General features: G+C 41.9%; 1 protein-coding gene across 3 annotated transcripts in view; it reads right to left on the reverse strand.

Annotated features, from left to right (window-relative positions):
* rab41 (RAB41, member RAS oncogene family) overlaps positions 1 to 14007 on the reverse strand; it is a 63480-nt gene extending 49473 nt beyond the window's left edge. For all 3 annotated transcript variants that reach the window (XM_072505496.1, XM_072505493.1, XM_072505494.1), the window contains exons 1-2: positions 13833 to 14007; positions 3258 to 3316 (exon numbers count right to left, since the gene is read on the reverse strand). In XM_072505496.1, the coding sequence (XP_072361597.1) occupies positions 3258 to 3316; positions 13833 to 13908 (135 nt within the window). In that variant the 5' untranslated portion in view covers positions 13909 to 14007. The remainder of the gene's footprint in view (positions 1 to 3257; positions 3317 to 13832) is intronic.
* Positions 14008 to 14212: the final 205 nt, after the last annotated feature.

The raw sequence follows: 14212 nt of genomic DNA on the forward strand, positions 1-14212 counted from the left end.
TGCCAGACTCTCCAAACACCTCGACATTGACTATAGGCTTTTTTGGAGATTTCCTCGTGCACCAAGCATTTATTTGTGCATACTCAGTGTTCTTTAGACTGAACCATCAAAATGCTCATTTCAGCAGGACTCAGGTCTTACCTTACCCTGCAACAGCTGGCACCTGTGCTATCCTTGCCCTGGCTGCAGGCCACTTACATCTCACCACATGCAGATGTTGCCACTCTATTAAGTATAGTACCAATGTCTGAGCTAATGGCTGCGAGTCTGCAGTTGAATGATGTTGCACTTTCTGCCTCACTGTCTTCCCACTGTTCTTCCACTAGCTGGCCAAGTTACACTTCTTGAGTTTCCGAAAGGTACAATAGCTCTTATGGTTGACTAGTTGGTAATGTGTGCAGCTCTGAGATGTAGGTCATACTCATAGATGTTTACAGCATGGAAACAGGCCCTTTGGCCCAGCTTGTCCATGCCGCCCAGTTTCTATCACTAAACTAGTCCCACTTGCCCGAATTTGGCCCATATCCCTCCATACCCACCCTGCCCATGTAACTGTCTAACTGCCTTTTAAAGGTAAAAATTGTACCCGCCTCTACCACTGCCTCTGGCAGCCCATCCCAGATGCTCATCACCATCTGTGTGAAAGTATTTCCCCCCTGGTCTCTTTTGTATCTCTCCCCTTAAGCCTATACCCTCTAGTTCTAGAGTCTATCTATACCCTATAAACCTGTACCCTCTAGTTCTAGATCTACCTTTGGGAAAAGATGTTGACTATCTACTTATCTGTGCTCCTCATTACTTTATAGATAAATGTGAAGGACAGGTGTGAAGCTTGGAGCAGTGCTAAATGTGTGAAGCTGCAGTGCAGTATGTCAAAGTCAGTTAGGTTCCGAGTGAAGGAGATAGGAATCAAGAAGTATCTGAACCTAGTGGTGCAGTTATAAGGATATGGCATTTGAAGATGTATTCAATTACTGTAACAACTCATGAGAGATCACTGAACAGCTTTTGGCACTGCATTCAGGTATTGGCTTGGTATCGATCCCCACGTCTCCCACTGCCTTCTGAGCTTGTGTCTGAAAGGGGCCTTGCAGATAAGGACATCTCATCTTAATTCCACCTCCACCAAGACCTTCAGCATTATGACTGAATATCTTGTAGACTGCTCCAACAAGCATTGTGTCATTCTCCAATGTTTCCCAGGTCTGGACATATCCAGCATGACTGCTAGTGGTTCTAGCCACAATGTACCTCACCTTTCAGAGGGGCAGGTTAGCTTTAGGTGGTGCTACTAATTCACTAAATTGGCCCCTTGCTGACACATCCAGCCAATCAACAGCAATGGTCAGTATTGGCTGCACACTGAAATCATTGAAATTATGAGGCAGCATGAAGCTGGTCTGCTACCAGTATCCCACATCAACCCAGTCAGGTTAATCGTGCATCCCGATCCAAATAGCCATTTTTAATATGGGTCTTTTAAAAAACATCCACCTGAATCTTCACTGGCTGACAGTTTCGAAAAATCACTGGCAATTGTTCCCCTCTGGAGTCAATCCTCCCCAAACCTCTAACCATCCGTCCCCAAATTGCCAACTTTTCAAAGCGTCACCAGTTAACTCAAACTAAATTGTATTCCAAATCAAAGCTTACTTAAAAATAGAGAAGACCATGACTCAGAATCAAATCCATTTCAAAGCACAGGAGATTTTAGGACCGGGGCAAACCAACCTCCTTTTTTTTGGTTGACCAAAGTTCATCATGAATTTTTGATTATATGCATGAACATTCTCCAGAATGTATACAATATAAAGAAAGAACTCAGTAGCAATAATAACATTTCAAAAGAAAAATTTACGCCAGTGCATTAAGATTGAGAACATGTCTCAAGATTCAAAAATATTTCAAAAATTATTACAGTCCAGTACTGAGCAATAATATAGGTACATAAACCAGTTGACTATTATTATTGATTGCAAATTTCCTTTAGAATTTCTGTTGAACTTGGCACCTATGCCCAAGGGAAATTATACCATCAACTCACTATCATAGTGCCCATACCATTCATACACGGATAAGCCAACTGGCTTTGGAGCTTAAACACCTCCCTTTACGCACTGCCTGGGAGGATGGTAGAGGCTGGTTGCCTCACATCCTTTAAAAAGTGCTTGAATGAACACTTGGCAGGTCATAACATTCAAGGCTATGGGCCACATACTGGTAAATGGGATTAGGTAGGTTGGTCAGGTGTTTTTCATGTATTGGTGCAGATTCAATGAGCCGAAGGGCCTTTTGTGCACTGAGAAATTCTGGTCTCAAATACCAGACTAAAAATTTTCAAGGTTAATCAAAATTGCAGGTTTGTCAAGAAACCCATTTGTCCTTTCCTGTCTCCAACTCCAAGAACTCAGTGTTCCTTCAATTCTGACCTCTTGTGCATCCCTGGTTTTCTTCATCCCACCATTGGCAGTCAGGCCTCCAGCTGTATAGGCCCAAGCTCTGGAATATCATCATGAAACTACTTCATCTCTTTCTTTAGACACTCCTTAAAACATCTCTTGAACAGAGTTCTTGCTCACCTTTCCCATGTTTTTTTCAGTGGTTTGGTATTAATCTTACTTCCAAACACTCCTATGAAGAGCCATGGAATGTTTCACTACTTTAAAGGCACTAAATAAATACAAGTTGTTTTGGTTGCCCAGTTTGTCTTTAAGCCCTTCATCATTGTAGTCAATACACCTGGATTAACGAATATCACTATTTGTCACAGCTAAGTTTAGGTTCACCTTTTTGTAACGAACAGGAGTGGTAAACAATTACAACCACAAACTGTCCACACCAACCAACAGCTTTCCAATCCAGAGATAATTCTCTATTGTCCGCAACTAAAAAGACCGAAAAACTGTGACACATGCCTCTTGATATATATTTATTTTTTTGTTACAAATTAAACACATTATATTTCGTAAAATGGAAACAAGAATATCCTGAAGATTAACAACCACTGCTCACTTGCTAAGAAGGTGTGAAATCTACTCAGCTGTCTGCTGATACCGGACTGTAAAAATCACCTCAGCTCCATGCAATAAATCCTTCAGTACCCTAATGGCCTGTTCATAAAAGATTTGGAGTCTGACATGCCAGTTTCCTGGACCGAGCTGCTAATGAACTCATCACATGGGCACACAAGCGCTACAAAATACACATAGACACTTAAAACATACTGTTAAGAGATACTGGCCTACTGTGTCACTCACCTGATAAGTGTTGTCGAAACTGTCATACATAAACCTGGTTATCAGTGATGTCTTTCCAACTGCAACAAAAACATTCCTCAAATTAGGAAACATACTTTATAATTTAAAGGAATATAATTCACACAAATATCATGTACAATTAAGGCAAAACACAGCTTTCGGAACAGCCAAGAGATTATCGGAGAAGAAATTTACATGTAATTCTGTTGCAATGGGAAAACCCTTTTCTTTTTTCGCAACGTTAAGTGTAAAATACAACCGAAAGAAGGCTCATATGGATTCCCAAGATATGGCAATTGAGTAAAATGATTATTTTGCACTAAGCTTCACATTGGTGTGCAATGCTCAGCAAAACAGCCATATGGAAATGATTAATAAAAGTGGCAATGATTGCTGATATAAATTGTAGTAATATTTGCATTAAGCACGCTAAAATTGTAATGTTTTAAAATAGTTAAAAATAGACAGCAATTATATTAAGTTCCCCCATTCTGTAGCATACACAGCCTTTTAAGTAAGCCGTCTCTTTGTATTACGTTACCCTGTCCCTCAGGAGAGAAACTAATCTAAGCGGAATTCAAACCCAGGCTCTAACATGAAAGACTATTCTAATGATTATCAAGCTGCGTTTACACTTTATTCAGAGTCAATTCATCCAACTGCATGATCAAAAATTAAATACACTATTCTCCATGTTCTACATGGACTGAAGAAATGCCCCAGCACAGGTGTTTGCATGAAGTGATATTAGTGAAAACAAAATGCAGAACTACATGGGTTTTGTTTTTAGAAAATACTTGGAGCTTAATTTAGATTTTAAAAATCTCAAAATAAAATAAACGCATATTGTTCCTTCAGATACAGAGGTCTATGCCTCGTTATGGAAATTCAATACAGTACATCAATGTGGAGCATGTTGGCAAATAATCACATCTGAAAAAATTTGCTAATGTTGGGTTTGACCAGAAAATCTGGAACGGAAGGTGAAATTACTCTGAAAAAGGAATATGTATCCAGGAAGAAGCTCTCCATGCCTGATCAATACATTTCAGTAAAGTTAATGTGGTGAAAGTCAGATTTCATACAAAGGCCACTTGAACTAGGAAAAAAAAATCAATTATGGATTTAATAATAATAATCGCTTTTTGTCACAAGTAGGCTTCAATGAAGTTACTGTGAAAAGCCCCTAGTCGCCACATTCCAGGGCCTGTTTGGGGAGGCCGGAACGGGAATTGAACCCGCACTGCTGGCATTGTTCTGCATTACAAGCCAGCTATTTAGCCCACTGTGCTAATCAAGCCCCTATTTGGGGCTGTCTTTGGAGAGGGATTTGGACTTTAACATTTCGGCGAAGTACTGGTTGTAGCAGGAAGAATACTATACCTGCATATTGTGCAACATTAAGAGTTTAAGATGAATTTTTCCAGTAACAACTTGATAACAATATACTGAATTAGTCAACTAATGAACAAATGGTGCATCGTGGCTTGGAAAATGCTCAGAGACAGAATTATTGATCAATCCGAAATACTACATTAAAGTCAACAAATAGAAAATTAGAAATGGGCAGCACTGTCCTCAGATGCACAGTATTATTGGCGTATCTCAGCGTATTTTAGTGGCCACGTGACCAAACAATTAAAATGATGTTCCCATATGCAGCAAGACTTATAGAATTTTTTTTCATGGAATTTACAGTGCAGAAGGAGGCCATTCGGCCCATCGAGTCTGCACCAGCCCTTGGAATTAGCACCCCACTTAAGCCCGCACCCATAACCCCACCTAACCTTTTTGGACACCAAGGACAATTTAGCATGGCCAATCCACCTAGCTGCACATCTTTGGACTGTAGAAGGAAACCGGAGCACCGGGAGGAAACCCATGCAGACACGGGGAGAACATGTAGACTCCGCACAGACAGTGACCCAAGCCGGGAATCGAACCTGGGACCCTGGAGCTGTGAAAGCAACTATGCTAACCACTGTGCTACCGTGCTGCCCTCAAATGTTCTCAAATACTTGAGGCCAGGTATTTCCATGAACCTTTATGTGAAACCACAAAACTAAAAATAAATGATATGGGTTTGGATGCAGGGGCACAATATCAAAATTTACAGGCAACTTAAAAATAGATTAATTCTTTAAAACAATGTTCTGTAAATGACTAGAAAAGTGGGGATGGATGTCAAATAAAACCCAATACAAAAAAAAGAAGAGATTAGGAGATTGCAAAGCACCAAAGTGCTAAGGATCTAGCTGTCCTCGAGCATAAATTGCAAATGGCTGGTATGCAGGTACTGCAAGCAATTAGGAAAGCTAATGGAATGTTATTGTTTATTGCGAGGGATATAGAATACAAAAGTGGGAAGGTTATGCTTCAATTATACAGAGCATTGGTGAGACCACAACTGGAGTACTGATCTTCTTACTGAAGGAAGGATGTAAATGCATTGGAAGTAGTTCAGAGGTTTACTGGATTAGTGTTTGGAACAAGCGGGTTGTCTATGAGGAAAGATTGGACAGACTGGGCTTGTATTAGCTGGAGTTTAGAAGAGTAAGAGGGGTTCAAATATAAAAGATCCTGGCGGGTCCTGATGAGGTGGATGTGGAGAGAATGTTTCCTCTTGTGGAAGAATCTAGAATTAGGGATCACAGTTTGAAAATAAGACATTTAAGACAGAAATTGGATTTTTTTTATGCAAAGGGTCGAATCTTTGGAATTCTCTTCCTCAAAAGACAGTAGAAGCGAGTCTTTGAATATCTTCAAGGCCGTGGTAGATAGATAATTGATAAGGCGGTGAAAGGTTACCAGGGGTTGGCATGTGGGGCTGGAATTACAACCAGATTAATCATGATCTTACCAGATGGTGAAGCAGGTTCGAAGGGATGACTAGCCTACTCCTGCTCCTAATTCGTATATTAGTATACATTTTGGGAGGAATAAGCAAGTAAAAAAACTATACATTAAATGGTAAAACATTGTGCAAAAAATTAGAGAAGACACTAAGGGATTCAGATATACAAGTCCTGAAAAGAAAAGGCAATTTAGTAAAGCGGTCTAAAAATTGCATAGGATGCTATATCTTTAAAAATTGGCATCCATACTTCCAATCTAGCTCTACTGTTGCAGCCTTAACCAGTTACATCAGTCGGTCCTATTCTCAAAAAGACAAAGGCAATATAATGCCCTCATAATGATCCTACTATTTTTATTTCAGGAAGTACTGACCCAATAATTAATTCTTTAAAAATTGCTTTTAAGAAATGCCTTTTAACTTGAGGAAGTTTTAGTTCAAAAAAGATTATATTTTCATCAGGCACATGCAGACAGACTATTTTGTGAAGACTGGACACAGGCACACTATTTTCTTCCTGCAAGGGTCATAGTGCAGATGAGGAAGTCTCATTACCTCAGCCAAGATTTCCACGGAAATTAATTCGTCCAGGAATATAAAAAGTACCAAATTAAAATATTACTTACACAAAAATAAAGCAAATCTTACCAGTGGTTGAGTGGCCTGGCGGGCTTAAAAGTAGATAAATCTCTGGGGCCGGATGGAATGTATCCCAGAGTTTGAATGAGGCAAGGGAGGAAACAGCAGGGGAGCTGGCAATAATTTTCAATTCCTCTCTGGCCACAGGAGAGGTGCGGAGGACTGGAGGATAGCCAATATGGTACCATTATTCAAGAAAGGATGAAGGGGTAGAGCATGAAACTGCAGGCCAGTCAGTCTAATCTCAGTAAGGGGGTACGATTTTAAGCAATTCTGAGACACAGAACTAATCTGCATTTGGTGAGGCAGGGATTAATCAAGAACAATCAGCATGGTCTTAACGGTAGTTCATGTCTTAATTGAATTTTTCAAAACAGTCACCGGGTATGTAGATGAGGGTAATGCATTTGATGTAGTCTACTTGGGCTTCAGAAAGGCCTTTGATAAGATCCAACATGGGAAACTGATAGCGAAGCAAAGAGCTCATAGGATCCAAGGGAATTTGGCAAATTGGATCCAGAATTAGCTGAGCGGCAGGAAGCAGAGGGTGATGTTGAGGGGTGTTTTTCTGACTGAAAGCCGATGTCCAGTGGGGTGCCGCAGGGATCAGTGTTGGGGCCCTTGTTGTTTGTGGTTTATATAAATGATTTAGACTTGAATGTGGGAGGGTTGATCAGTACATTTGCAGATGATACGACAATTGGTGGGTTGGTAAATAGTGAGGATAGCCTTAGATTACAGGAGGATATAGATACACTGGTCAGTAGCAAATGAGTGTGAGGTGATGCTCTTGGGCAAGACAAACGCGACAAGGGAATAAATGATGAACGGCAGGACCCTGGGAAGCACAAAGGATCAGAGGGACCTTGGTGTGCATGTACACTGGTCCCTTAAGGTAGCAGGGCAGATAGATACAGTGGTTAAGAAGGCAGATGGTATACTTGCCTTTATTAGCCGAGGCACAGAGTTTAAGAACAGGGAGGTTATGCTGAAACTGTATAAAACGTTGGTTAGGTCACAGCTAGAGTATTGTGCGCAGTTCTGGAATTCACATTACAGGAGGGATGTGATAGCACTGGAAAAGATGCAGAGGAGATTTACAAGAGAGTTTTAGTTATGAAGGGATTACATAGACTGGGGTTGTTTTTCTAGGAGCAGAGGAGACTGAAGAGGGGCATGATTGCGATGTATAAATTATGAGAGACATATATAGTCAGGAAGAAACGTTTCCCTTTAGTGGAAGCATCAATGACCAGGGGGCATAGATTTACAGTAAGTGGCAGGAGGTTTAGTAGGGATGTAAGGAAAAACCTTTTCACCCAGAGTCTGGAACTCACTGCCTGAAAAGGCAGCAGAGGCAGAGACCCTCATAACATTTAAGAAATATTTAGATGTGCATTTGTTATGTCAAGGCATAAGGCTATGGGCCAAGTCCTGGTAAATGGTATTAGAATACTTAGGTAGTTGTTTCTTTCACAAGCGCAAGGCCAAAAGGCCTTTTCTGTGCTGTAGACCTCTATGACATTACAGAGGTCCATTGTAGTCTGTCATCATTCGAATTCTTCAGAGAAAAACAGCACTGGCTGTGCAGCGGTGGTATGTCCTTTGGAATATGTGTCTGGGAGTAGTTAGTGCAAGTGGCATGATGCAAAGTGCTTATTTTCCACACATACAGGATCATTATCAGTGTTGCCATACACCAGTGTATACACAATTCATAAGAGTATTGGAATTACAAGGAAAAAGACAAGGTTGGGAAGGTTGATGGAGAAAGGAATGTGTTGCTTGCAGCATTCCAGGCAGGTAAGCACGGTTAAAGTCTGAACGACTAAACACAACCTCACGTTTGTGCAGACATCAAGGCATTAAGTTTCTCGCAGACATCATAAATCTGCCCATGGTTCAGTCAAATATAGTGATGACCTATTGTATCAGCTAGTATCAGTCATACTAGAGACAATAGCAAGATAGAAGAGCTGGTTTGGAACCTTGTTGAACGGCCCTAAAGGAGGGCCTCCAACTGAAGTTCTCCAACCTAGATATAAATGCTTCCATAAAGAAACTCACGAATGGGCTGTCTCCAGCATGTGTGAAATATCAGCTGAAATGTCTTGCTGGACAGGCATGAACTAAAATCCTATATCGGCTGACATTTAATACCTAGGAGCAAGAGATCATACCCAAAGAGTAGAAGAATGGACAAATAATCCCAATTCAGAGGGAAAATACAGCAAAACTTTCTTTGAAAGTTGCAAGACAAAAGTTTTTTCAATTCATTTTTACAGGATGTGGGCTTTGCTGGCTGGGTTAGCACGTGTTGCCCATCTCTAATTATCTGCGAGAAGGTGGTGGTGAGCCGCCTTCTTGGATTGCTGCAGTTCCATGTGGTGTAGGTACACCCACTGTGCTATTAGGGAGGGAATTCAAGGATTTTGACCCAGCAACAGTGAAGGAACAGCAGTATGTTTTCAAGTCAGGATGGTGAATGACACGAGCAGAACTTCCAGGTGGTGGTGTTCCCATGTATCTGCTGCTCTTGTCCTTCTAGGTGGTAGTGGTTGTGGAAGGTGCTGCCCAAGGAGCCTTGGTGAGTTCCTGCAGTGCATCTTGTAGATGACCAACTTGATTGAATTTTTCAAAACAATGACTAGGTGTACAGATGAAGTCAATGCATTTGATGTTGTCTACTTCGACACACTGCTGCTGCTACTGCACTTCAGTGGTGATGAGAGTGAATGCTTGTGGAAGGGGTGCCAATCAAGCTACTTTGTCCTGGATAGTGTCAAGCTTCGAGTATCGTTGGGAGTTTTGTACATTCAGGCAAGTGGGGAGTGTTCCATCACACTCCTGATTTGTGCCTTGTCTGTGGTGGACAAGCTTTGGGGAGTCAGGAGGAGAGTTACTCGCCACAAGTTTCCTAGTCTCTGACCTGCTCTTGAATTGTGTATGCACTGGTATATGAATAACACTGATAATAATGGTTCTGTATACGTACAAAATATGTACTTGTACTGACTATTCCTAAACCTATATTACAAATGACATCCAGCACTACTCCACAGCCAGCAGTGTGCATACTCTGAAGAATTAGGATGATTACAGACTGCACTGGGAAGTCTGGGACTCTGTTCATTAGTAATGTGTTCCTTGAAAGATTTGCTTTATTAAGTAAAATTTTTATTTGGTACTTTTAGATATCTGGATGAGTTAATGTCCATGGAGATGTTGGTTGGGGTAATAAGACTTCCTCATCTGCACTATGACACCAGTTGCAGGAAGAAAATAGTGTGCCTGTGTCCAGTCTTCACAAACTAGTCTGCTTGCATGTGTCTGATGAAAATGTCATCAATCTTGAATTAAAACTGCCTCATGTTAAAAGGCATTTCTTAAAAATATTTTTTCAAGAATTAATTATTGGGTCAGTGCTTCCTGAAATAAAAATAGGAGGATCACGAACTGCAGGGCATTATATAGAGATGATGCAGGAAAGTGATTTATACTCAGCCCACCGCTGATGGAGGTCTGGAGCTCATCATAACCCAAGCATCTAGAACATCAAACAAACACTACGCACAGTTATAAAGGAACGTGTTATAAGGCAAAGATGTTTATATTTAGAATAATAATTAGACATATGAGGAGAGATTGAGTCGGTTCGGATTGTATTCACTAGTGTTCAGAAGTACGAGGAGATCTCATAGAAACCTAGAAATTTCTAACAGGACCAGACCGGATAGATGGAAGAAGGGTTTCCCCGATGGTGGGGGTGGCCAGAATCAGGAGTCACAGTCTGAGGTTACGGGGTAGACCATTTAGGGCAGAGATGAGGAGCAGTTTCTTCACCCAGAGTGGTCAGCCGGAATCCTCTACCACAGAAAGTAGTTGAGGCCAAAACATGTATGTTTTCAAGAAGCAGTTAGATGTAGCACTTGGGGCGAAGGGGATCAAGGGATATTGGGGGGGGGGGGGGGGGGGGGGGGGAAGAGAATCAGGCTATTAAGCTGGATGATCAGTCATGATCATAATGAATGACGGAACAGGCTCGAGTGGCCTCCTCTTGCTTCTATTTCCTATATTCCAGGCCTGCAATTAGTCAAGTGTAAGATCCAGCACCAAGCTGTAAGTGCCCTTGCTGTGGATTCCATCATTTCCCCATTATTTTTGCTGTTATCATTTTGATCCATGGATGCTCATCTTTCAGTCAAGCAACGGAAGAAAGGAACTCAAATGTTACGAAATAAAACACCGCACTACCCTTTGGAGAGCAGAACTCAGACTTTTCGGCACCTAAGAGATCAGTGCGACTCAGTTCGATGGGTTGGCTGAAAAGGCCGTATTCTGACTGATAACAGGCAATGATTGGACCCAGCCTGAGTGGGATGATTTTCAGAGCCAGGGGGAGCATAGTTGGAATCCTGGATGCTCAGAGGAAAAGCCCTGCTCTCCTTTGCAGCAACGCTGATGTATTTCTGAAACTGGGACCTACAATGAAAACCAATACTGCCTGGAAACAGAAATCTCAAACCGAAAGCCTAAATTGAAGAGAGGAGTGCTAGAAACAACCATCTGAAACAAAGACTCCTATCTTTTTATTTTACACCTCTCTTTTTCCTACTTGAGTTTGTCTGCCTTGTGTATGGTTGAGTTTAAGTGGGGGGGGGGGGGGGTTAGGAATTAGATAATGGTTGTATTTGCCGCATATTTCATTATAGTTCGTTATTAACACACTTAATTGTGTTTAAATTTACAAACCTGGCCACTGTAGGTATTGGGCAGCTAAGGGCCAACAGTTTGGGTGTTTTTCTAAAAAATATTTATTAATTTCAATTATGCTGCAACTCCAGCTCAAGTGAGGTTCAAATTGAACTGCCCACTAGCCCAGGGGGTCATAAGACATGCAACATTTGATTTGGTGAATAGGAACTCAATTTGATTCATTCTAAAGGGAGTGGGTGCTCCAGATAAATTTGTCTAACTAATTCAACTCCTATATGAAGGGATAAGTTTTTATGTGGCTAAGCAATGATACCAGCACCTCACGCAAAACTGGACTTAGATTTTGGCAGGTGTACATTAATCAGCCTTGGTCTGTTTCTGCTATCCGTGAATTGCATCTTGGATAATTATGCTAGTCAAAGCACGAATGGCACAGAGTTAAATTCAGAAGGTTTCATTGATATTAACTATGATGACCAAATTGCTATTCTTGTGGTCATACTAGAAATTATAAATTTGGCAATAAATATCCTCTAAGATTTTGAACAGGCTTTAAGCTCACTTGGCAGGAAACCAAAGTACATCATATTGGAGATTTAAATCCCCTTTCCACCACAATGCCCTTTCCTATGAACACCAAAACCAGAGTTGTCTGTAATGTTGCTCAGTTTAAGGAAGTTTTATACCCAAAACATTAGCAGTTTAACATTTGCTCAATTAATCCTGCTTGATCTGTTAAGCATGACATTTTCTGCTCAGGTCAACTGTTTTATCCAGATTGCAGGGCAGACTGGAGTGCTTCTTGTACCCAAGGGATTGAACCTCAGCATAAATAGCCAACAGGAAAAATGTTAATACTGATCAGTTAACTCAAATGTAAAATAATAAACCAGTGCAACACATTGAAAAGGGCCTTCACACACAGGATTCCAACAGTGCATGCTTATGCAGCAATGTAAGATTTTTACAAGTCAGCAACATGAGCTTCCCCTAAACACACAAAAGGATAGGGAAGAAGAAACTATCTGAAAGATCTGGCTGCATTCCTACAATGGCAAAGGAGATGCTCCAATACCTTGATTGAAATATATAAGATCCTGAATGGTCTTGTCAAGGACGTGGAAAGGATGTTTCCTTTTGTGGATGAGTCCAGAACGAGGGGGGGGGGGGGGGGGGGGGGTGGGAACACTATTTGAAAATTAGGCATTGCCCTTATAGAATGGAGGAATTTTCTTTTCTGATGTTTCTGCGACTTTGGAACTCTCTGCTTCCAAAGGCGGTGAAACATGGTCCTTGAATATTTTTAAGGCAGAGGTAAATAGATTCTTGTTGGGCATGGGAATCAAAGGTTATCAGAGGTAGATGGGAATGTGGAACTTGAAACACACAGATCAGCCATGATCTTACTGAATGGCAGAGCAGGCTCGTGGGGCCCGACTATCCTACTACTGTTCCTATTTTGTATATTGGAAAGAGAGGAGGAAAGGCAATAGCTGGGATAAGACAAAGGGGTTAACTGATGTATCCAGGAATTAAATGACAGATAAAAGTCTCCAAATTTAAGATCAGCACACATGCATTGGGTTCCCCCCAATGTGTAGAAATGTACGCAAGACAGATTCCAATGGACAACACTGTGATATTCGAGGTATTAAAGTCCAACTCAACCCATTTACTCCACTGAAACCACTTAAATAACGTTCCTCTGGAAGGAGCTTTGGAAGAGAGATAGATAGATGTGTCCTCTTCCATTGTGCTGTGTGCCAGATCACCGTACGTTAGCCACCCTTACAATTTTTCTCCTTTGCCATAAATCCACCTGACAGTCAAACCCTGGATCAGTTACAACCCGGAAACTTCAAAAGGTGAAGATTTCTAGAGACGTGGCTAAATAAGGCGTACACTTACACCTGCTCTAGATTTTCTCATTCATGGAAATAAAGTTTTTTTTAAAAACACCAAGCCCATTTCTGAGGAACCTCGAAGGATGCAAGGGGGAAAGGCCCCAAACATTTGGAAGAGGGGAGAGACCGAAGGCGGATACCAGCCACGGAAAATAAGTAGGTAGATAAACAGAGAGAAAGGAAACAAGGGAGAGCCGGAGTGAGCGCTGATCGGTCTGAAGTTTAATTTTAGGGAGGGTGTGAGTTTCCTTCAGCGAGGTCGTGGCTGTCAGATCGGAGGCTCCAAGCTCCCGGCCCCAAGCTCAGTCTCAGTGACAGGGCCTTGCAGTCACAGCGAACACCGGGGCCTGACTGAAAGGCCCGGATGCTCCCGTCGCGCTGCCCTCGCTTGCCGCAAGCCAGCTTTTGCTGACGACACAGTCCGATGCTCATTTCAGGGCCTAGCACAGGTCGGTCACTCACCGCTCTGTTCGCCCAGGAAGACGAGCTTAAACTTGCGCAAAGGATTTCCGAACTCTCCGCCGCCGCCGCCGGACATGATGGTGCTGAAAGCGAAAGGGAATGGGAACAAGACCGTCCGACCTGCACTGCAAGCCCGTCACCGCAGCAACAAGTGCGTCACTTCCGCTCGCCACGCCCCGTCACGTTGCTGTGGCGACTCTCGAATAGATCACGTGATGGCTGGGCGCCCTCTCTCAGGGTGGGATCTGAGGTTTAACAAGAGGAGAAATCAGAATAATCTTTATTATTGTCACAAGTAGGCTTACATTAACAGCAATGAAGTTACTGTGAAAAGCCCCTAATTGCCTCATTCCGGCACCTGTTCATGTACACAGAGGGAG

The sequence above is a fragment of the Scyliorhinus torazame genome, chromosome 5 (assembly GCF_047496885.1).
Source record: "Scyliorhinus torazame isolate Kashiwa2021f chromosome 5, sScyTor2.1, whole genome shotgun sequence".
In the NCBI taxonomy this organism is placed as follows: domain Eukaryota; kingdom Metazoa; phylum Chordata; class Chondrichthyes; order Carcharhiniformes; family Scyliorhinidae; genus Scyliorhinus; species Scyliorhinus torazame.